General features: G+C 39.9%; 2 protein-coding genes across 2 annotated transcripts; one reads left to right on the forward strand and one right to left on the reverse strand.

Moving 5' to 3' along the window:
- The first annotated feature begins 3,443 nt into the window (after window positions 1-3,443).
- Window positions 3,444-12,553, forward strand: niban2a (niban apoptosis regulator 2a). The gene is made up of 8 exons (XM_066645824.1): window positions 3,444-3,543; window positions 3,657-3,819; window positions 5,727-5,914; window positions 6,350-6,505; window positions 8,688-8,801; window positions 8,980-9,087; window positions 9,218-9,329; window positions 10,459-12,553. The coding sequence occupies exons 1-8, from the start codon at window positions 3,457-3,459 to the stop codon at window positions 11,334-11,336; spliced, it is 1,806 nt and encodes a 601-aa protein (XP_066501921.1). The 5' UTR covers window positions 3,444-3,456; the 3' UTR covers window positions 11,337-12,553.
- Window positions 12,554-12,905: 352 nt separating this feature from the next.
- Window positions 12,906-17,478, reverse strand: slc31a2 (solute carrier family 31 member 2). The gene is made up of 4 exons (XM_066646184.1): window positions 17,167-17,478; window positions 15,765-15,831; window positions 14,312-14,576; window positions 12,906-13,898 (listed from the first exon to the last, which is right to left on the reverse strand). Exons 2-4 carry the CDS (start codon window positions 15,829-15,831, stop codon window positions 13,721-13,723), a joined length of 510 nt encoding a protein of 169 aa, XP_066502281.1. The 5' UTR covers window positions 17,167-17,478; the 3' UTR covers window positions 12,906-13,720.
- Window positions 17,479-17,751: the final 273 nt, after the last annotated feature.

The following is a 17,751-nucleotide window of genomic DNA, read 5'->3' on the forward strand; positions in this document are numbered from 1 at the left end:
AGTGTGTTATTTTTGTCTGTGCTGATTGGGTCAGTGATGGTAGGATCACTGCTCTTTGGACATGCGTTGCTTGTAGGAAAAACCAACAGTGTTCTGTTTCCCCTCTCTTCAAGCCTCACGGGGTCCTGCACAGGACTGGCATTGGTGATTCTCATGTTTAACCTCTTTTTTTGTACAGGAATAAGCTTGGATTATGTCCATAAAAAAGAGGTATTATGGTCAAACCAGCATAAATACACATTATGGGTGGTAATTAATCCAGAACATACTATTTAGTCTCAGTTTAACAGTATAGTATACTTCTGTATGAGAAAATCAGAATAGAGGACACGCCCCCGGGTTTATTTCAGATCTGTGCGGAAATGGGTGTTAACAATTAAAAGTACACAATATTTTTAAAGTGCACATATGTGTGCAAGCATGGACATGGGCAGAGCAGGTGTTTATTTTACACATGAAAGGCTGTTGTTTTGAAACACACCCTGATGAATGATGAATGAACTGTTTCCATAATACAGACTGAAAATAAAGTATCCATTCAGAGGAAGTTGTGTACGCAGAGGGGTGCAGTGCAGTTGGGGTAGAGCTATATTCCACTCTTCCTGCCTCCAAAACCCCCCCTCATCTCCCGCCACCATATTGCAGTTTCTCTTGGGACACACACACACACACATGCGGGTGCTATGTGTATATGGGGGATGGGGGGGTATCGGTGCTCTCTATTGCTAATGGGTGTGGGCTGTTGCTCGTGTGATTTTTCTATGAGGGCTTTGTGTGAATCGGCACACACCTGGCTGTGCCCATCCTTGTGTTGCCATGGAAACGGGGGAGGAATGAATCGGGAGGGGCTGCAGATTCGTAATTACTCCACAGTAACTCTGTTGGCACCAAACCCTGATGGCATCGAGACCTGTGTGTTGTGGTCTGACGGATTGATGCTGTGTGAGATTAAGGCTCGATTCACTCAAGTAATATTTATCTTCCCAGCGAATCAGCAGTGATTATATGGTAATGCAAATGTTGTGTTTTGTAGTCTCTGCAGGGGCTCACACAGTAAGAAACATCCTATATTAAATATGCTACAGGTGTACACCCCATGCTCTACACTGGTATATACTTTTTAACACAGTGGTTAGAGGGTTTGTTGTTTGTTTGGGGATTTTTTTTTGAAAGACTAGACCTGTTCTCTTGGGTTCATTTAAATCCATTTTGTTTTAACCATTAAAAAAAACTTCTTACTAGTGATGCAAGAATGAACTTTCATTAAATTTGACCTGCTGCTGAAATATACTGTGAAGACTCATATAAGAATAGTTCTAAGTGTAGTGTACCCCCTTGTTAGAGTGCCCAAACATCATAGTGATCGTGTGTGTGAGAGAGAGTGTTTGTGTTTGCAGAGCTTTGTCATGTCTCTGCTCTGTTCTTAATGAATACAACTCCACTTCACTGACAACTTACAAGGCCATTACAGCTCTTACAAATTAGCCCAGGCCTGTGTTGGGATACACTGTGTTGCTCTACTGTTGTAGAGCAGACCTGTTTGTCACCTCATAAACGGTAAACTACTCCAGGTCCAAAAAAACATGTTCTCTAATAAGGAGGTGTATGGGAGGGTGTGACCATGAATTTAGCTCTTTGTGTGGACCATAGTCTCCATAATCTGGGGGTATTTAAATGTGAGTATATTCGAAAGGAAACCTTTTCAAAAGAGAAAAACGTACTTTTTAAAATTTTATTCTTTACAACAACAAGAAATTCTAATATGATTTTAGACGAGGCAAATGAAAGAGATACATAATGAAAATCACTCGTAATAATTTTAATGTGAGGGTGACTTGTCACTTTATTAAAAGTTGCTGTTTTACATCAATTACAGTGTTTCAAATAAATTAAAGTGCAGTATAGAAGATGTGTGTCGGAATGGGGGGCTCAAACCGATGCTCATCTACAAAAGGAGGCCACTGGAGAAAAAGGTTGGAAACCACTGCATTACATAATGCAGAATTCCCTTTAAAATGTATATGAAATAAACTGCCATATTTATTCGTTCAGTGTGCATCTTTCATTATAATATCTAATGTTCATTGTGGTGGTAATTGCTTGAGGTTAATAGTTAAATCTAGAAGAGCAGCATTTAGTTGCAGTTACAGAAACGCAAGCATGAATATGAACTAAGGGATTCGTGGAAGTGTAGTGTGTGTGTGTCCCCCGTTCCTTGTTCCTTTAAAACAGATAAAATCAGACAATAAGAGCATCTGCTGCTGGTGAACGAGTCCCTACCATGACCTCCTCCTTTGTGATCTCTGTAGAAGTTACCAAAGGCTGCTGGTAGATTCAGAGGGATTGTGCAAGCTTAGGGTGGCGTGTTATCCTAATATTTAGGGATAATGAATGTTTGTCTTGTTTTTTTGCCAAACAGTGTTTCAGCGGTGTTTCTTTAAACACACATCAAGTCATGGAGCCCATTGCCACACACACACACACACACACTCCATGATGTGGTCAGCACACTTCAAAGCTCCATTCTGTTAGGTTTGTTATTGGTAACACTTCAAAGTCTGTAAATAAGACACCACACAGGAATACGTGCCTCAGTTGTGGAACACCTCTGTGGAACAATCAAACATCATTTGTGTTTTAGAGCTTAACTCTCTTCCACTTTGTGATAAGCACCTGGGCGTATTTATGCCACACTTTACAGAGATAATTGCATCAAAACTAGTGATGTGTTCAGGGGATACTGTATCACAACATGGGTCCCCAAATACTGTGAATGTTTCAGTTCTAGAGTCTATACCATGTTCTATACCAGGACTTTCTTTATCCATAAATATAAAACTTTTCTTGTAACTTCAGAGGCACCAGCAGCTGCAGTAGTAGCTTTTTATAACTGCCCTTTTAATAGGGTTAATTGCCTAACAGAACCTTTCCTTCTTAATAACATGGAACAATATATTGAAGTAGTGAATGTGAGTGTGTGGCTCTGCGCTAGACAGGTGCCCTCTCAAGGGTGTGTTCCCACCTTGCGTCCAGTGATGAATGAATGAATGAATGAATGTATGAATGAATTAAAAGGCAAACTAAGTGCTCTAGGATTGAAAAAGACTAATATGTCAGCAATGTATAGTGATTTGAAACAAATTGTTTATTGTGTTAACTGTAGAGTGCTAAAGAGGCATCTGAAATAATATAAATAATATTGCCAATATTGATTAATAGTGGTGTATTGTGATAAATACATTTAAAACTTATAAATTCATTAAAATCTTAATTGATCTGTCACACCTGTAGGATCCCTGATGAATGCTAATGTATACAGTAAATAAACATGATTCAGATTCTGTTTCATACAAAGACTCTGTATCCACAAGCATACTACTAAACATAAGCGAACTGTGTTGAATAACAGTATGTGTATTTCTCCGTGTGTTTGTGTAGATTCTGGCGAACCTTGTGATGGAGACGCTACATCAGGAGCTGAGGACACTGATAGCACCTCGACTGAAGGGCAAGCTGCAGCAGAGACAGAGGGACTGGATGCTGGTCAGAACTGACTCCACATACTTAGCATTCAAGCCTAAGAGGGGGAACCACAAAAAGTTCAAACACCAATCTGAATGCATGTTATGTGTCTGTGTGTGTGTATGTGTGGTTAGATTTCTGATGCAGTATACAGGCAAGTGCTGGCTCAGGTGCGAGTGCAGTATGAGGGTCTGGTGCAGAGCTGTGAGAGAGTGCGCCCCCGTCTGGATGCTACACTTCGCACAGACATGGACCAAATCATCGGTTCCAAAGAGCACATTTCTGGAAGGATCCGTGGTAAGCAAATTTGGAAAATATCTACATTCTTCATCTGTAGATAAGATACAATCCTGTTTGCTATTGTCGTTAATTCTTTATCAGTGTAATTGTGGATTTGCTGATGTGACTTCACCCAAACCTGTACCCAGCCTAATGAGTGACAGATGATGTGATCCATGTCCAGCCCTACACCTCTGACTGGTGCATGACATTCAGCCTTTATAGGGGGCTCACAGCAACACACAGGCCTGATTGTTTTGACTAAAATATTTTACATACTGCAGCTTTAAGAAAGAAAGTCTATTGATTCTTGACTAACATACATGAAGGAAGTATCCATTTTGTGTGTGTGTGTGTCTTCATAAGTTCCAGCTGGTCCATAATTTGACCATTTAAAAGAAGTCTTATACATCATAGTCTATTATCACAGCCAGTTACCATTTTCTGTTTTCTTTGATAGTCACTGTTGTAGTCAGTATATTTACACAGCAGCCGGCATAAACTTTGACAGCTGTAATATTTCTCCTACATTCTTCACAAGACATTTTTTATCTGCATAAATCTCACACATTTCTTACAGGACCTCAGCTACTTGCAGGCACTTATTCACTCTTTGTGAATTGCCTCCCTCTCCATCTTCTTTTCTGTCCCTCTCTCACATTACAGATTAGTCTTAACTGCATCCTGTAAATACACCCTCACCTTTCTGGCTGAAAATAGGTTTGGCAGGGGACCTGCGGTCATTTCTCTCTTAAGCACTGCTGGAAGAACTGCATTCCACAGTCAACACTGGTAGCAAATTTCATAGGCACTGAACACTACACGGCATTGCGCTTCATACAGTTTGTGTGTGTGAGTGTTCACAGGTTTGTTACTGCAGTTATTGCTGTGATACGGTGGCAATGGTTTTGTCTTTTTTGTGTCAGAATCTGTGGGTGAGGTTATAATACAGCAATAATATAAGCCACTGTCAGTTTGGGTTCTGGAATTCCAACTTCTGTATTGGTATTTAACAGTATCATGTGTCATCAGGAAAATGTTTTGCATAGCTTGTAGAATTAGGTGGCTTGCATTTTGTTCTTTTGTTGGAGAGTCAAGTTAAATATAACCATATCAGGTCAACTTTGTAAATTGTAACACCCCTAGAACACACACACACACACATATATATGTCTGTTTTATATATGTGCGGCGCGGTGGCGCAGCAGGTAGGTATCGCAGTCACACAGCTCCAGGGACCTGGAGGTTGTGGGTTCTAGTCCCGCTCCGGGTGACTGTCTGTGAGGAGTGTGGTGTGTTCTCCCTGTGTCTGCGTGGGTTTCCTCCGGGTGACTGTCTGTGAGGAGTGTGGTGTGTTCTCCCCATGTCTGCGTGGGTTTCCTCCGGGTGACTGTCTGTGAGGAGTGTGGTGTGTTCTCCCCATGTCTGAGTGGGTTTCCTCCGGGTGACTGTCTGTGAGGAGTGTGGTGTGTTCTCCCTGTGTCTGCGTGGGTTTCCTCCGGGTGACTGTCTGTGAGGAGTGTGGTGTGTTCTCCCCATGTCTGCGTGGGTTTCCTCCGGGTGCTCCGGTTTCCTCTCACAGTCCAAAAACATACGTTGGTAGGCGGATTGGCGACTCACAAGTGTCCGTAGGTGTGAGTGAATGTGAGTGTGTGTGTTGCCCTGTGAAGGACTGGCGCCCCCTCCAGGAGGCTCTGGACCCTCCGCGACCCTGAACTGGATAAGCGCTTACAGATAATGAATGAATGAATGTTTTACATATTTTCACCCTTTTGCTGTCACCTTAAAACATGAATATGTTTAGGAATTAGTATTAAAACTAAAAATTAATAACACATGATTTGATTTGATATGAAATGAAATCATTTATTGATCTTTAGACAATGAAGTTTGCTTCCTGTGTGTGTGTGTGTGTGCATGCGCAGCCCTAGTGCACCCACGGGCAGAGCAGCTTCTCAGGAGCAGTGTGCAGCCCTACATCACTTCCATCCTGGAGGCTCTGATGGAGCCGGTGAGCCGAGGCTTCTCTGAAGTAAGAGATGTCCTCTTCCGCGAGATGGTTGAGGTCAGCAAGAACACACTTAATGATGGAGGCAAGGATGCCCTGGGAAAGGTAAGGAGACCAAAACATTCGGGACTGAGTATACTTACACAAAACATTACACTGGTTGTCAAACATTTTTAAATTTAGTTTGATGTATTTTGTAATGAAATATATTTTTTGATGAGTTTGTGTTTTTTGTCCTTTTTTTTTTCCTTGGATTCTGATCGTTCTTTGGTTTATTTTTGTACTCAATATTCAACAACACGCTCTTCCTTTGTATGTGTCCTCGTTGTGTTCTGTACGAAATCTAATATATCATTTATTTTAGTATATATTTATTACTAGGCTTTGGAGGGATTAAAATATCATCATACATAGGCAAGAGTAGGATGTCTGAATAAATAGAATGGAATGCAAATAACAATATGGGATAAATTCCTGATCATGTTAAGATAGGTGGCATGCAAGTATTGACCCTTCAGCTGTCATTCCATCTCCCTGCAGCACATGGAGAGGATCTCTATGCTGGCTTTCCACCCAGTGAAGATGCAAAGTTGCTATGAGAAGATGGAGCAGCTGAATCTGGAAGGTCTTCAGCAGAGATTTGAAGTGTCCAGTCCTTCTGTGTTCATTCAGAGAGCTCAGATCCTTATGAGAGAGGTCAGTTTATCTCCATGTCTCTATAAATTGAACATATATAGTATGGATTTCTATTCTAAATGGCTACACCTTAGACTTTCCATGTTTCTTCAGTCCGCCTGTGTGCTTTGTGTTTTGAGAAATATATATAACTGGCATTACTTCGGGTGGCCAAATCCCATAAGTGATATTTGATTGAAGTTAATATTAGTACTGAGATTATTTTTTATTTTTTTTGTCGGCATTTGTGGGATTCAGGCCACAGAGCCATTGATACCAATGAAGCAACAGTGCCCTCGTGTGGCAAAACTCGACACACAGAATTAAAAGGGGAGGGAGACATGAGATTTAGAAGAGGCATCTGTCATTCTCGTAGTTTATTTAAAATCTGTAATTTTGGTGATTGAAACTGTTAAATTCGTTACCTTTCTAAACAAAGTGCAGTCAATCTAAACCCCATCATAACACTTACTACTCTAGCCTCCCTTTATTCTGTTTACTTTCTGTCATTTACATATTTGCTCTGCATTTAATATGATAATATTTATAATCATATTTGTCTGCTCCACCCTGAATACACTTGCACACTCTAAACTTTGCTGTTGAATCTTGTGATAGTGTTGTCTGCTGTAAGGATAATATTTTACACTTTAGACTGACACTGTTAATTAAATAAGGTTTTATTTACACTTAACCTTGCATGTAGATGCGGTCAGACAACTCTTCTCTTAAAGGCTAAGCACCACTTAATGGACCTCCATGAATATTTCACATTATTTTAGTTACTGACATATATAAGTATGAATTAAAATGAAAATAGTAGCTTAATTTGCTTTAAAACGGACAGTTTTATTAAACTGACGGAAAAACCCGAGCTCGCTACGGAAATTCTTGAACGCAACTGTGACGTCACTGGTGGACAACAGCTGAACAACGCCGCGGTAAAACGCCGTTATGACTGACTGTTATGACAGTATCTAGCTAAATAACCAACATTATTCATCACAATAGCCTAGCAATAAGCTAAACTCAAATGTAGAGGTACCGTTATTCTTGTAAATGTGATCGAAGTCGAACTCGAATTCATCCGACACTATAAACCTTCGTAATGCAGCTACGTAGCCGAGTATAATCTGAGCCACCGAGTTTAGCAAGTCAAACTAACGTTAACTAACACCAACTAAAACAGACGAAGTGAGTGTCCTTACCCTGTTTACCTCCATGTTACAGAGGCTCTTGAACACCTTTCGTTGGTGTCCTTACATGCCCATATTGTTGGAAAAGCGCCAGTGAAATGAGCTACAGATAACGGAGTGAGCGGATGGTCCTTTCCAAAGTGCCCGTTTAAAGTTGACAAATTTAGTCAATTTTCTGGATATTTTGGGATCTTTGGGCCATTTGTACACAGATGTCCCACTGTACATTGAATGATTGCAGCCAAAAACAACACACCTTTTCGTCATTTTGCATTAAATTAAGTGCAGCTTCGAGAGTTGTTTTCCACCAACTGTCGTTTAAACCTTATTCCTTGAATTAGTGAAATAACACGTTTTCTGACTATCAATAAACACAAGTTAGGAACTCAAATTCCACTGTATTTATTTGTTTGACAGTTTCATATAGCTGGTGCTTAGCCTTTAAAATGGTACCAGTCTACCTTTTAAAATGTGGGGTACCAGTCTATTTGTTTAGTAGGCAGGATGGCCCTCTGTGTCCACACATCACTAGCTTGGAAGGGAGTTCCAATAATGTAATGCCTGGAAGCAAAAAGCAGACAGGCCAAGGACACTTTTCTTAGTGGTATAGTGCAGTCACCAGTTGTAGTAGAACAAGCTGACAAATGTGACTTCTCACACACATTCCTCTAGCACTGGAGGCGCTAAACCATTTTAAATTTCAAAGTCCAGCACTAAAGGTTTAAAAAACTAAAGTAGATATTACAATGATGGTGACAATTTGACTTCTGATCTAAAATATTCAAAGCTTGTTACATGTTTGTGTCCAACTTGTTTAGCAATAAGGAATATATGGTAAAGTTTAACAGCATTTTTTAAGTGTTTTTTATTGGTCCAATAAATCTTCACACGATGGATATATTGACATATGACTGAGAATATCACAGACATATTCAGTCTACTGTTCACTTTTCTATATGTATCAAGTCTAATAACTTGAACTGAGTTTCTTTTTTTTGCTCTTGTAGCAAATGGACAATGCTGTGTACACATTTGAGCACCTGCTGCATCAAAGTCTGGAAGTAAAGTCAGGAGAGCAGCTCTATAAACTCATCCAGCACTGTCAGGATCGTGTGCTGAAGGTGAGTCATTTGTTAAATACATCTATTTTTAAATATGAACTAGAGACCAATACTGGGAACTCCTTAAAAGGGCTCTTCTTTTTTTATTAAGAGGAACCTAGAGCAGTGAAGTAATATGTGCATTGTAGGCTACAAAATACAGCTAAAACCATTGTTCTTATTGTTTTCTCACCTGCAGAAATATGACTATGACAGTAGCACTGTGCGCAAGAAGTTCTTTAGAGAAGCACTGCTGCAGATCATCATCCCATACATGCTAAAACATCTCTATCCAGTCTATTCTACTGTGAGTATTAAACACGTCTCATTCAGCATTTGCCTTTCATTGTAAAGGTTTAATTGTTGTCAAAGCTTCTTTGAAAGTTTCCTAAAACACTAATGCTTTGGAAATGTTCTATCTTTTGTCCATGTCTCAGGAACTGCCCAGGTTCAAAGAATTAATCTTTGAGGATCTCTCGCGCTTCATTTTAGTAGACAATGTTTTTGAGGAAGTAATACTACAGTCAGTCACCAAAGACATCATGATGGGTAAGACTCTGCATGCTCCATTTTAATTGCAGCTTATTTGCTCATTCATAACCAGAGCAGGTTTTAGAAGCTGCTGTTTAGAACTTTAACAAAGATAGGGATTGAACTGCATATTTTTAAAAGTGCTGCACAGGCCCAGATAACTGTGATAAACATTATTTGGGTGCTTTAATAAGAAAATGAGCAGAATTTGCAAACATTATGTTTGTTTTTCATTCTCAAGCATCAGTTTCAGGTGAAGTTACATCAACTACATTACACTAATACTAGGAATTAAAAATACTACTTCTGATGCTGTTTCCATTTGTAGCCAAACACCACTGACAACAGCACAGTTCATCCATCCATCCATTATCTGTAACCGCTTATCCAATTCAGGGTCACGGTGGGTCCAGAGCCTACCTGGAATCATTGGAGCGCAAGGCAGGATTACACCCTGGAGGGGGCGCCAGTCCTTCACAGGGCAACACACACACTCACATATTCACTCACACACACCTACGGTCACTTTTTGAGTCACCAATCAACCTACCAATGTGTGTTTTTGGACTGTGGGAGGAAACCGGAGCACCCGGAGGAAACCCACGCAGACACAGAGAGAACACACCAACTCCTCACAGACAGTCACCTTTAGCGGGAATCGAACCCACTACCTCCCAGGTCCCTGGAGCTGTGTGACTGACACCACCTGCTGCGCCACTGAGCACAGTTCACTGAATTAAAAAAAAAAAAAAAACAGGACGAGAGTTTTAGATTATGATACAGAGCACAAAATATTTTGTAGGCAACAGTCTACAAAATTGTACCACCTGGACATGACTTAATTCAAGACTAATTGGGTTAAACTTGAACTGGATGTTGACTACAAATACTGTGCTTTCTTAAAGGAACACCAAGTAATAATGTTAACCTTTAAAGTCTGTAGAAACTGCACTGTGTAACTTTCAGAGGAGGGTGGGAAAACCCTGGATTCTTGATTTTAGGGCAGTGCAACAATGTGAATTACACCCTGCAATTCTAGAGGGATCCAAAGAACAAAAATAACAAATATTACTTAGTGTTTTTAATAATTTCTAGATGAATTGCTTGTATTTTTTCTGATTATATTTTGTTTTTATCCATAATGTAGCTGTAAAGGAAGCAGCGGTCCAGAGGAAGCACAACCTTTACAGGGACAGCATTGTGCTAAACAACAGTGACCCTAACCTGCACCTGCTGGGGGAAAACCCAGTCGACTGGGCACAGCAGTACGGAGGAAGAGAGGAGCCAGCTGCGGGAGGAAACCGAAGGCGCAGACAGATTGTCTCCATGATCCAGCTGGAGGGAATGGCTCCATTACCTTATGGATCGTGCCTGGAAGTACCAGGTGTGGAAGAGATACCTGAGGAGAATGAGACACAGGTGGGTGAAGATGTTCAGGAGGATACTGTGGGCTATCTTCATCAGCAGCCCCTCAGCCCTACAATTAAAGAACCCGGCTCTCCAGACAGTGTGGATGGGATCCGTCAGCTCATCAACCCTGTTCTGGAGGTGGTCGTCCCGTTAACAGAAGAGGGTGATGACCCAGTGCTGACCAATGGGATGGTGCATTTGGAGGGGGAAGAGATAAAGGCCATCACTACTGTGACTGAGCTGTTGCCGAGGGACACGGCAGTGGAGAGTGCCATCCAGGAGCTGGACATTGCTGTTCAGGAGGATGACGGAGAGCAGCTAGTGGAATGCGCCGTAGACTCTGATGTAGAGCTAGCTCCGTCCTCTTACTCCAGTCCTAGACACCATGACGACAGCGGATTCCAGTCTCCAACCACTGTCCAGGGAGAAGAGGAGGAGTCTCAGCCAGTCACGCACTACAATGTCAAGATGAAGGCAGGAGAAGGAATGGTGGATCCAGAGCAGGTGATTGTGACACTAGAGCAGGAAGGTAAAATGTCTAATGTTGAATCAGTAACCGGAGGCACAAAGCGGGAAACTACAGAGAATGATTTGTATGTTTTTTCAGAAATTTGAATCTGGACCAAGATAAAAAAAAAAAAAAAAACATTTTCCTGTAATTGGAGCTTTTTGTAATTGGCTTTTTGTTTGTATTGGCTTAATATCACTCTCAGCATTTTTTTTTTACTTTTAAATGGCTGAGATAGGAGCTAGTCAATCTCATTTTATTTTTGTTTTATTTTATATAGTGCCTCTTTTTTTTTATAGTCAGATTTTTTTATTTGGAAAGGTTTAGCTAAAAATGCATTTATGTCTTTGTTCTTTGTGTGTATTAATATTATTGTCCTGTTGTGACTTAAATAATATTATTATTATTTTTGCTTATGACTGCTCCATAAAACCAAGCACTATTTGTTGTCTCACAAATTTCAGATTTTCTTTTCCACAGAGATCATTTAGAGATCTGTCTTTAATGATCTTTCATCAATGCTGAACTGCTATTGAGGAACAAAACTGTAGTGTAATTATAACCATAGAGAAGCAACTGTTCTTTCAGCGCGAAAAACACTGAAATGAACTCAGTCTGTCTGAGCGTTCCTAATACTACATTTTACAACATTATTTTACATGTCCATATTTAATATGCTGTTTTATCTCAGAGTTATGCTTTGACAATGGAATACGTACATATTCCAACACGGATTCCTCTCCGAATATATAAATATAAGGGAAATGAGAACTTAGCAAATGTTTCTACTCTTGAAATTGTATATTTATTATTTTTAGCACTAGCTCTTCTTTCCATGTTATTACTCTTTGGAAAAACTGCTGTTTAGACACTGACCTCTATAAAGGTGTGTTATTGAGTGTGTGACACCTCTTGATTGGTAATGTCTAGCTTCATCTTGAGGTTAGACATGACTAAACTGCCTTTTTAAAAACTGGCGCTGATGTACTGTGACTTCACTGTGACTGTGTGTTCAGCCAACATTGGGGGTTGCTTTTCTTTCTCCTGCTGGAACTGCATGACGACAGCTGACAGTCGCTAGCTCAATCCCTCATCTCATTCCTGTTATTCAGATAAGGAGTAGAGGTAGAAAAAAGTTGTTGTTTTTTTACAAATCTCAGCTATTGCATCTTCCAATAAAACTACAGGTTCTTGTTCCATGCTAGAATTAGTCTTTTTTCCTCAGTTATTTATTTTCTGTATAGTTATATATTCTATATAACTATTGTTTATGACTTCTCCCTAATATTTTGTGCTTTGTAAGACAGCAATGAATGAATAAATTCACACAAAAAGAACATTTCTTCTTTCTCTCTGCAAATAAATGCTGAGGGTTCTTGGACCACTGCCAAGAGAACATTTATATGTTTTTATTCTTATTTATGTATCTATTTCTGAGGTATACTTTTGAGGTATTTTATGCATTTATTTACCAAAAGCAGTCTTATTAACTTTTGACTGACCTTATTCCAGATATCTAAATGACCCTTGTTCTGATTGGCTATTCAAATTTGAGCCTCATTAATAAAGTAATCGTGGCTGAAACACTTCTTTATTCAATTATAACTGAAAATATGAACTGAGTAAGTAGCAATTTCAGTTTTCCACATTTAAGCTCTTTGACAAAAGTTCTGCTTATGGTTTTGTGTTTATTATATAGTTTTGCCTTCTTCCAAAAAAGTTGTTTTATATGTACAACAAATATATTAGTCAATTTTAATAACATTACAATCACTACTGTGTTCAGTTTTATTGTCAAGTTATCAACAGTTCTCCGTAATGAGAAAGCGTTTTAAAGCATTCTCTCTGTCCTTCACACACATCAACTAAAAAAAGTATTGCTGGTGAACATTAGCTAAGGCCACATGATTCTCAGAGTGCTTTTTCTCAGCTGTTTCCAGTAGAGAAAAAGTGACACACATACACCAGCATGACTTCCATCATAAAGAAGCAAACTCAGCTGCTGGTCAGTCAAACAGATCAAAGTTTTAAAGATGACCTTCAAACCACAGATACAGATTTGTGAGTAAAAACTCACATTAACAGGGCTGAATAATCCGGGTGTTTGGACGGTGGATCTGGTGTCCCAGGACTGACATCATGTACTCAAGTTAACCACTAAATCACACCCCTCACATGACATAGAGTGGCTGTTCTTAGTTCTCTCACTTTTCACTCTCCAGCTTAGTATTACCTTTAAAAAGAACAGCATACATGCAGTTTAAATTTCATGTGATTATGTGGGAACACGTTTTTCCTTAAAACACAAAAGGATTAGTTTCTCCTTTGACGAATTTTGTGCTTTGTTTAAAAACCCTCCTTTGTGCATGCTACTGGAACCTGTTCCAGAGCTGCACTTCACTAATCCCAGCTTTAACCCTTCTGTCTAGTTCACCAGTATCCAACAAAACACTTTGAACAAATCTAAAAACACCAGCTGGGCACTTGTACACTATCGCTCTAAATTCACATGATCCAGTAGAGGAAAAGCCAGGAAGTAGCCCAACAGAGATCCCACAATTACACCAACGAAGATCCAGATGTTGTAGGACATGACGCACAGCATTAGCATGTAGCCCAGGACCACCTGTATGACATGCACACCTGTCTGGAGGCTGTGGATGAGCCACCTGTGTTGTACAAGGAAAAGAACATCTTCATATCAGTGGAATTGTCCAGTGTGAACAAACAAGTATTGACACATTATGTCTATGAGGCTAGTATCATTAGCAGAGGTGAAAAACGTAACACCAGTGCTTGGGCATCTGTCTCTAACACCATGTTTTTCAGTTGTGAGGCATTTAGTTTAAAGCCTTATGTGTTTAAACATTTTTATGTATCCGTTTATTTTTAACAGGCTTTGATTATTTTGACATAAACTACTTAAAATTGATTGATTGTGTAAAGAAATAACAAAACTCACTTAATCTAGGTGTGTCTAGCAACTCCTTATTTATAAGTGCTATTTCCACTATCAGGGAAGCTATTAACCATTAACAAATAACATTGTGCAGCCCTGTTCCAGATGGAGGTAGTTACGCACCTGTTTACAGTGGGTTTGATGACAGCTGTGGTAGTTGTATTCTCAGTGGGAGCCAAAGAGATCTCTGAGGGGCTGTTAGTCAGAGTGGAAATGCTGTCAGGGTGTTCTGACGCTGGAGAGAAACACTGAGGAGCTTGGGTGAAAGCTGCCTGGATGTGGGGGACTGAAGAACCTTCAAACCGCTTCGGCAGTCTGACCTTCCACACTTTCAGCAGCTCATACATCAGTGTGAGCAGCAGGACAATGAAGACGGACAGAGTCATCCCTGTGCAAAGACGTTGTGTGGTCAGTAGGGTACAAAATATATTTACATTTAATGGTGAAGTCAAACTCATTTCTGAGGTTGTTACAGCATCTGATTGCTGTGCACTTTTGCAGGATGAGGTTAGGAGGGAGTGGTTTCTCCTGTGGTTAGGTGCTGACATAGTCAACAATCAGACAAGACGGAACTTGTCAAACAAGTCTTCTGTGACATTATGATGTTAAGCAAATGAAATGGGCTGCATGTAAAGGAAAGCTTATTGGAACAGCACTCCAGTCAAGACCATCTTTCTTTTTTAATAAATAAAACAAGCCGAGTAATATTGTCTTAAATGTTATTCATGAGACTAAAATAATTTCATTGTAATTATAATTTAATAAAGGTCCCTCAATTTACTCATTTTATTTTGCTTTAATAATATTGATGAATATATTTAATAGATGTATGATTTACAAAAATATTTGTAGAGCAATAAAATGAACATGTGTGTTCATGTGCTATTTTTGTCGTATGTATGTGATAATTGATATGAGGAAAGCTGTTGGTTTAGCTCTCTGTGTAGGGGTTTAAACAGTTTTCATAGCATGGGGTTTCCTCTTCTCATTGCTCACTAGCAGCTCAACACACTGAGGGGCTGCAGAAATAATTATTCATTCATTCATTATCTGTAAGCGCTTATCCAGTTCAGGGGCGCGGTGGGTCCAGAGCCTACCTGGAATCACTGGGCGCAAGGCGGGAACACACCCTGGAGGGGGCGCCAGTCCTTCACAGGGCAACACACACATTCACTCACACCTACGGACACTTTGAATTGCCAATCCACCTACCAACGTGTGTTTTTGGACTGTGGGAGGAAACCCACGCGGACACGGTGAGAACACACCAAACTCCTCACAGTCACCCAGAGCGGGACTCGAACCCACAACCTCCAGGTCCCTGGAGCTCTGTGTCATTACCTGCTGCGCCACCGTGCCGCCCAGACATAATTATTTGGGATATTAATAACAATCTATTATATTGTTTATTGTCATTCACTAATGAAATCACTCTTTTTGCAAATCACTCATTATAAAATGAATACCTGAAAGATGTAATTGGAATAAACACCAAATGGGAGCATAAATGCTTGGATTTTCAATAGAGATCATATCTTCTACATAACTGTGAATATTGTTTGGAATTTTGGTGTACCTCCAGGTCCATTCACATTCCAGAAGTCAAACAGTAACGTGACACTGCTGGATCCTTCGAAGTACATCTGAAAGAGAAAGAGAATAATTTACATGTTCTTGTTGTAATGAAAATAAATGTAACATGAAACCAAGTACACACACACTTCCTAAAGCCCTGTATATGTCTGAGTACATAAACCAGACGCTTCTGCATATTGCCCATTAGAAGACTAATATAAATAACTCTGTTTTTGATCCTGATCAGGTATGAAATTCTCTTACCATTTCTAATGGTTAAACGCAGTTGTACAGCTCAGCAAACTCTGCTGCAAGTTTGTACAGTTGCTAAAATCCCTCCTTTATCTTTCAGCAGATATGCTGTGAATACTATAAGCCAAGCCACAAGTGAAAGTGAAGTGAAGAAAGGAGTGAACAGAAACCAGAGGAAAAGCACTGTAAGAGAACTTGAGAAAGTGTCTGAAATCAGAATGGGAAAATGAATGAAAAGAAAACAAGCAAAAACTATCAAATGACAGTGAAAGAAAAGAATCTGGGTGGTGCAAGTGCCAGTGGATATAATAATGCACAGACTGGTTTAAAACTGCTATCACCTGAAGTAAGCGATGCCTTGCTGGTAAAACAATGTAAAGGAAAAGAAGGAAAATGTCTATTTCAGCAAATGTAGGTTTCTTGCTGTAGTTATCTGAACTCCTCACCTTATCTGAGCTAATGTTTGCTGTGAGCAAAGAAATATGTGTTTTTTCCCCGTCTACTTTTTAAAATGTATATCTACAGACCATTCTGTCTGAACAGTATGCAGTTACTTTAGAGTAGATTAACATTATACTATAGGCTGCTAAAATGTAATCACGTATTGACCCATGTGCTGTTGATGTTTAATAAGAAACGTTATAAGGTTTGTAGACACTCCTTATAGTGAACAGACATTCATTTCTACACATGGAGTATGTGCATAATCTCAACCCCATAAACAGGCAGGGGGTGGACTGTGGAGGAACATTCTCTGAACTGATGGCACACTATTGAGTATCATTAATGATTAGGATGAGGAGAACTAAACGTCCAACACCAATACCCGACCTCACTGCTGCTTTTGCGGCTGAATGACATTCAATCCTTACAAAAAAATGTTCCAAACTCTTCCCAAAGGAGCAGAAGCTTACTGCTGCAAATGTAAAAAAATTCCATATTAATAAGCTTCATTTCAGAAGAAATATGTGACGAGCAGACGTTCAAACCCTGGCTATATAATGAATGACTGAGCTAAGTTAATAAATGTCAGCAGTTCTGAATTTAGGTGAAGAGAAAGAGACGTCTGAATTATAAATAGCTAAAAACACATAAAGGCTTGCTAACTATTCAGCTCTGAAATAACTGCATAGTTAGATATTTTAACTTACCGTTAAAAACGAGTGGTTAACCCTTCTAAAACAACCCCTTTGTGGTGTAAAGAAGCTCGGACTTCTACACTTCGGCTACAAATCTTGTCTTTACTTCACGCATATCCAACTAAGAGCTGCTTTCTCCCGCATTTCCTTCGCTGACAACTTAAAGCAGCTGAGAAGCAGACGGGCAAAACAATAACGTGCCGTTACACTATGACGTAACCGCTCGTCGGAGACCCGCGGCCTGCTGGGAGTTGTAGTTCTTTACCTATCTAAAAACAAAATAATCAATCGCTCGTATTGATCTCTATCGTTTAAATTCACCCAGGGAAATCCGGTTTCAATGAAAATGAAACCTCCCTTCCTCATGCAGCGAGACCGATTTCCTTAATGTCCAAACAGGAACCGTGCTGTTTAAAGTCATGTGCTGGGACATGTGATGCATGCTGTCGGATCATTTAGTGACTGAGTATTGTTGACTTCTACAACAAATTTCATTGCTGACATACGGTGGGAGAAATATCTTTTAAAGTTTACGCGGTTTACCAGAGATGTGCCCAGACTGCGAGGAGAGCCAGGGCATAGCCCGAAGAACAAATG

This window comes from Hoplias malabaricus, chromosome 15 (genome assembly GCF_029633855.1).
Source record: "Hoplias malabaricus isolate fHopMal1 chromosome 15, fHopMal1.hap1, whole genome shotgun sequence".
Classification (NCBI taxonomy): Eukaryota; Metazoa; Chordata; class Actinopteri; order Characiformes; family Erythrinidae; genus Hoplias; species Hoplias malabaricus.

Bases quoted from the DNA above. Each gene is read 5' to 3' on its own strand.
- niban2a (XM_066645824.1), top strand. From the start codon at position 3,457: ATGGAGACGCTACATCAGGAGCTGAGGACACTGATAGCACCTCGACTG. The intron at 6,506-8,687 runs GTCAGTTTATCT...TTGCTCTTGTAG, and splicing joins CTCAGATCCTTATGAGAGAG to CAAATGGACAATGCTGTGTA. The intron at 9,088-9,217 runs GTGAGTATTAAA...TCCATGTCTCAG, and splicing joins TCTATCCAGTCTATTCTACT to GAACTGCCCAGGTTCAAAGA.
- slc31a2 (XM_066646184.1), bottom strand. From the start codon at position 15,831: ATGTACTTCGAAGGATCCAGCAGTGTCACGTTACTGTTTGACTTCTGG. The intron at 14,577-15,764 runs GTACACCAAAAT...GTCTTTGCACAG, and splicing joins GAATGTGAATGGACCTGGAG to GGATGACTCTGTCCGTCTTC. The intron at 13,899-14,311 runs GTGCGTAACTAC...TGTACAACACAG, and splicing joins ATCAAACCCACTGTAAACAG to GTGGCTCATCCACAGCCTCC.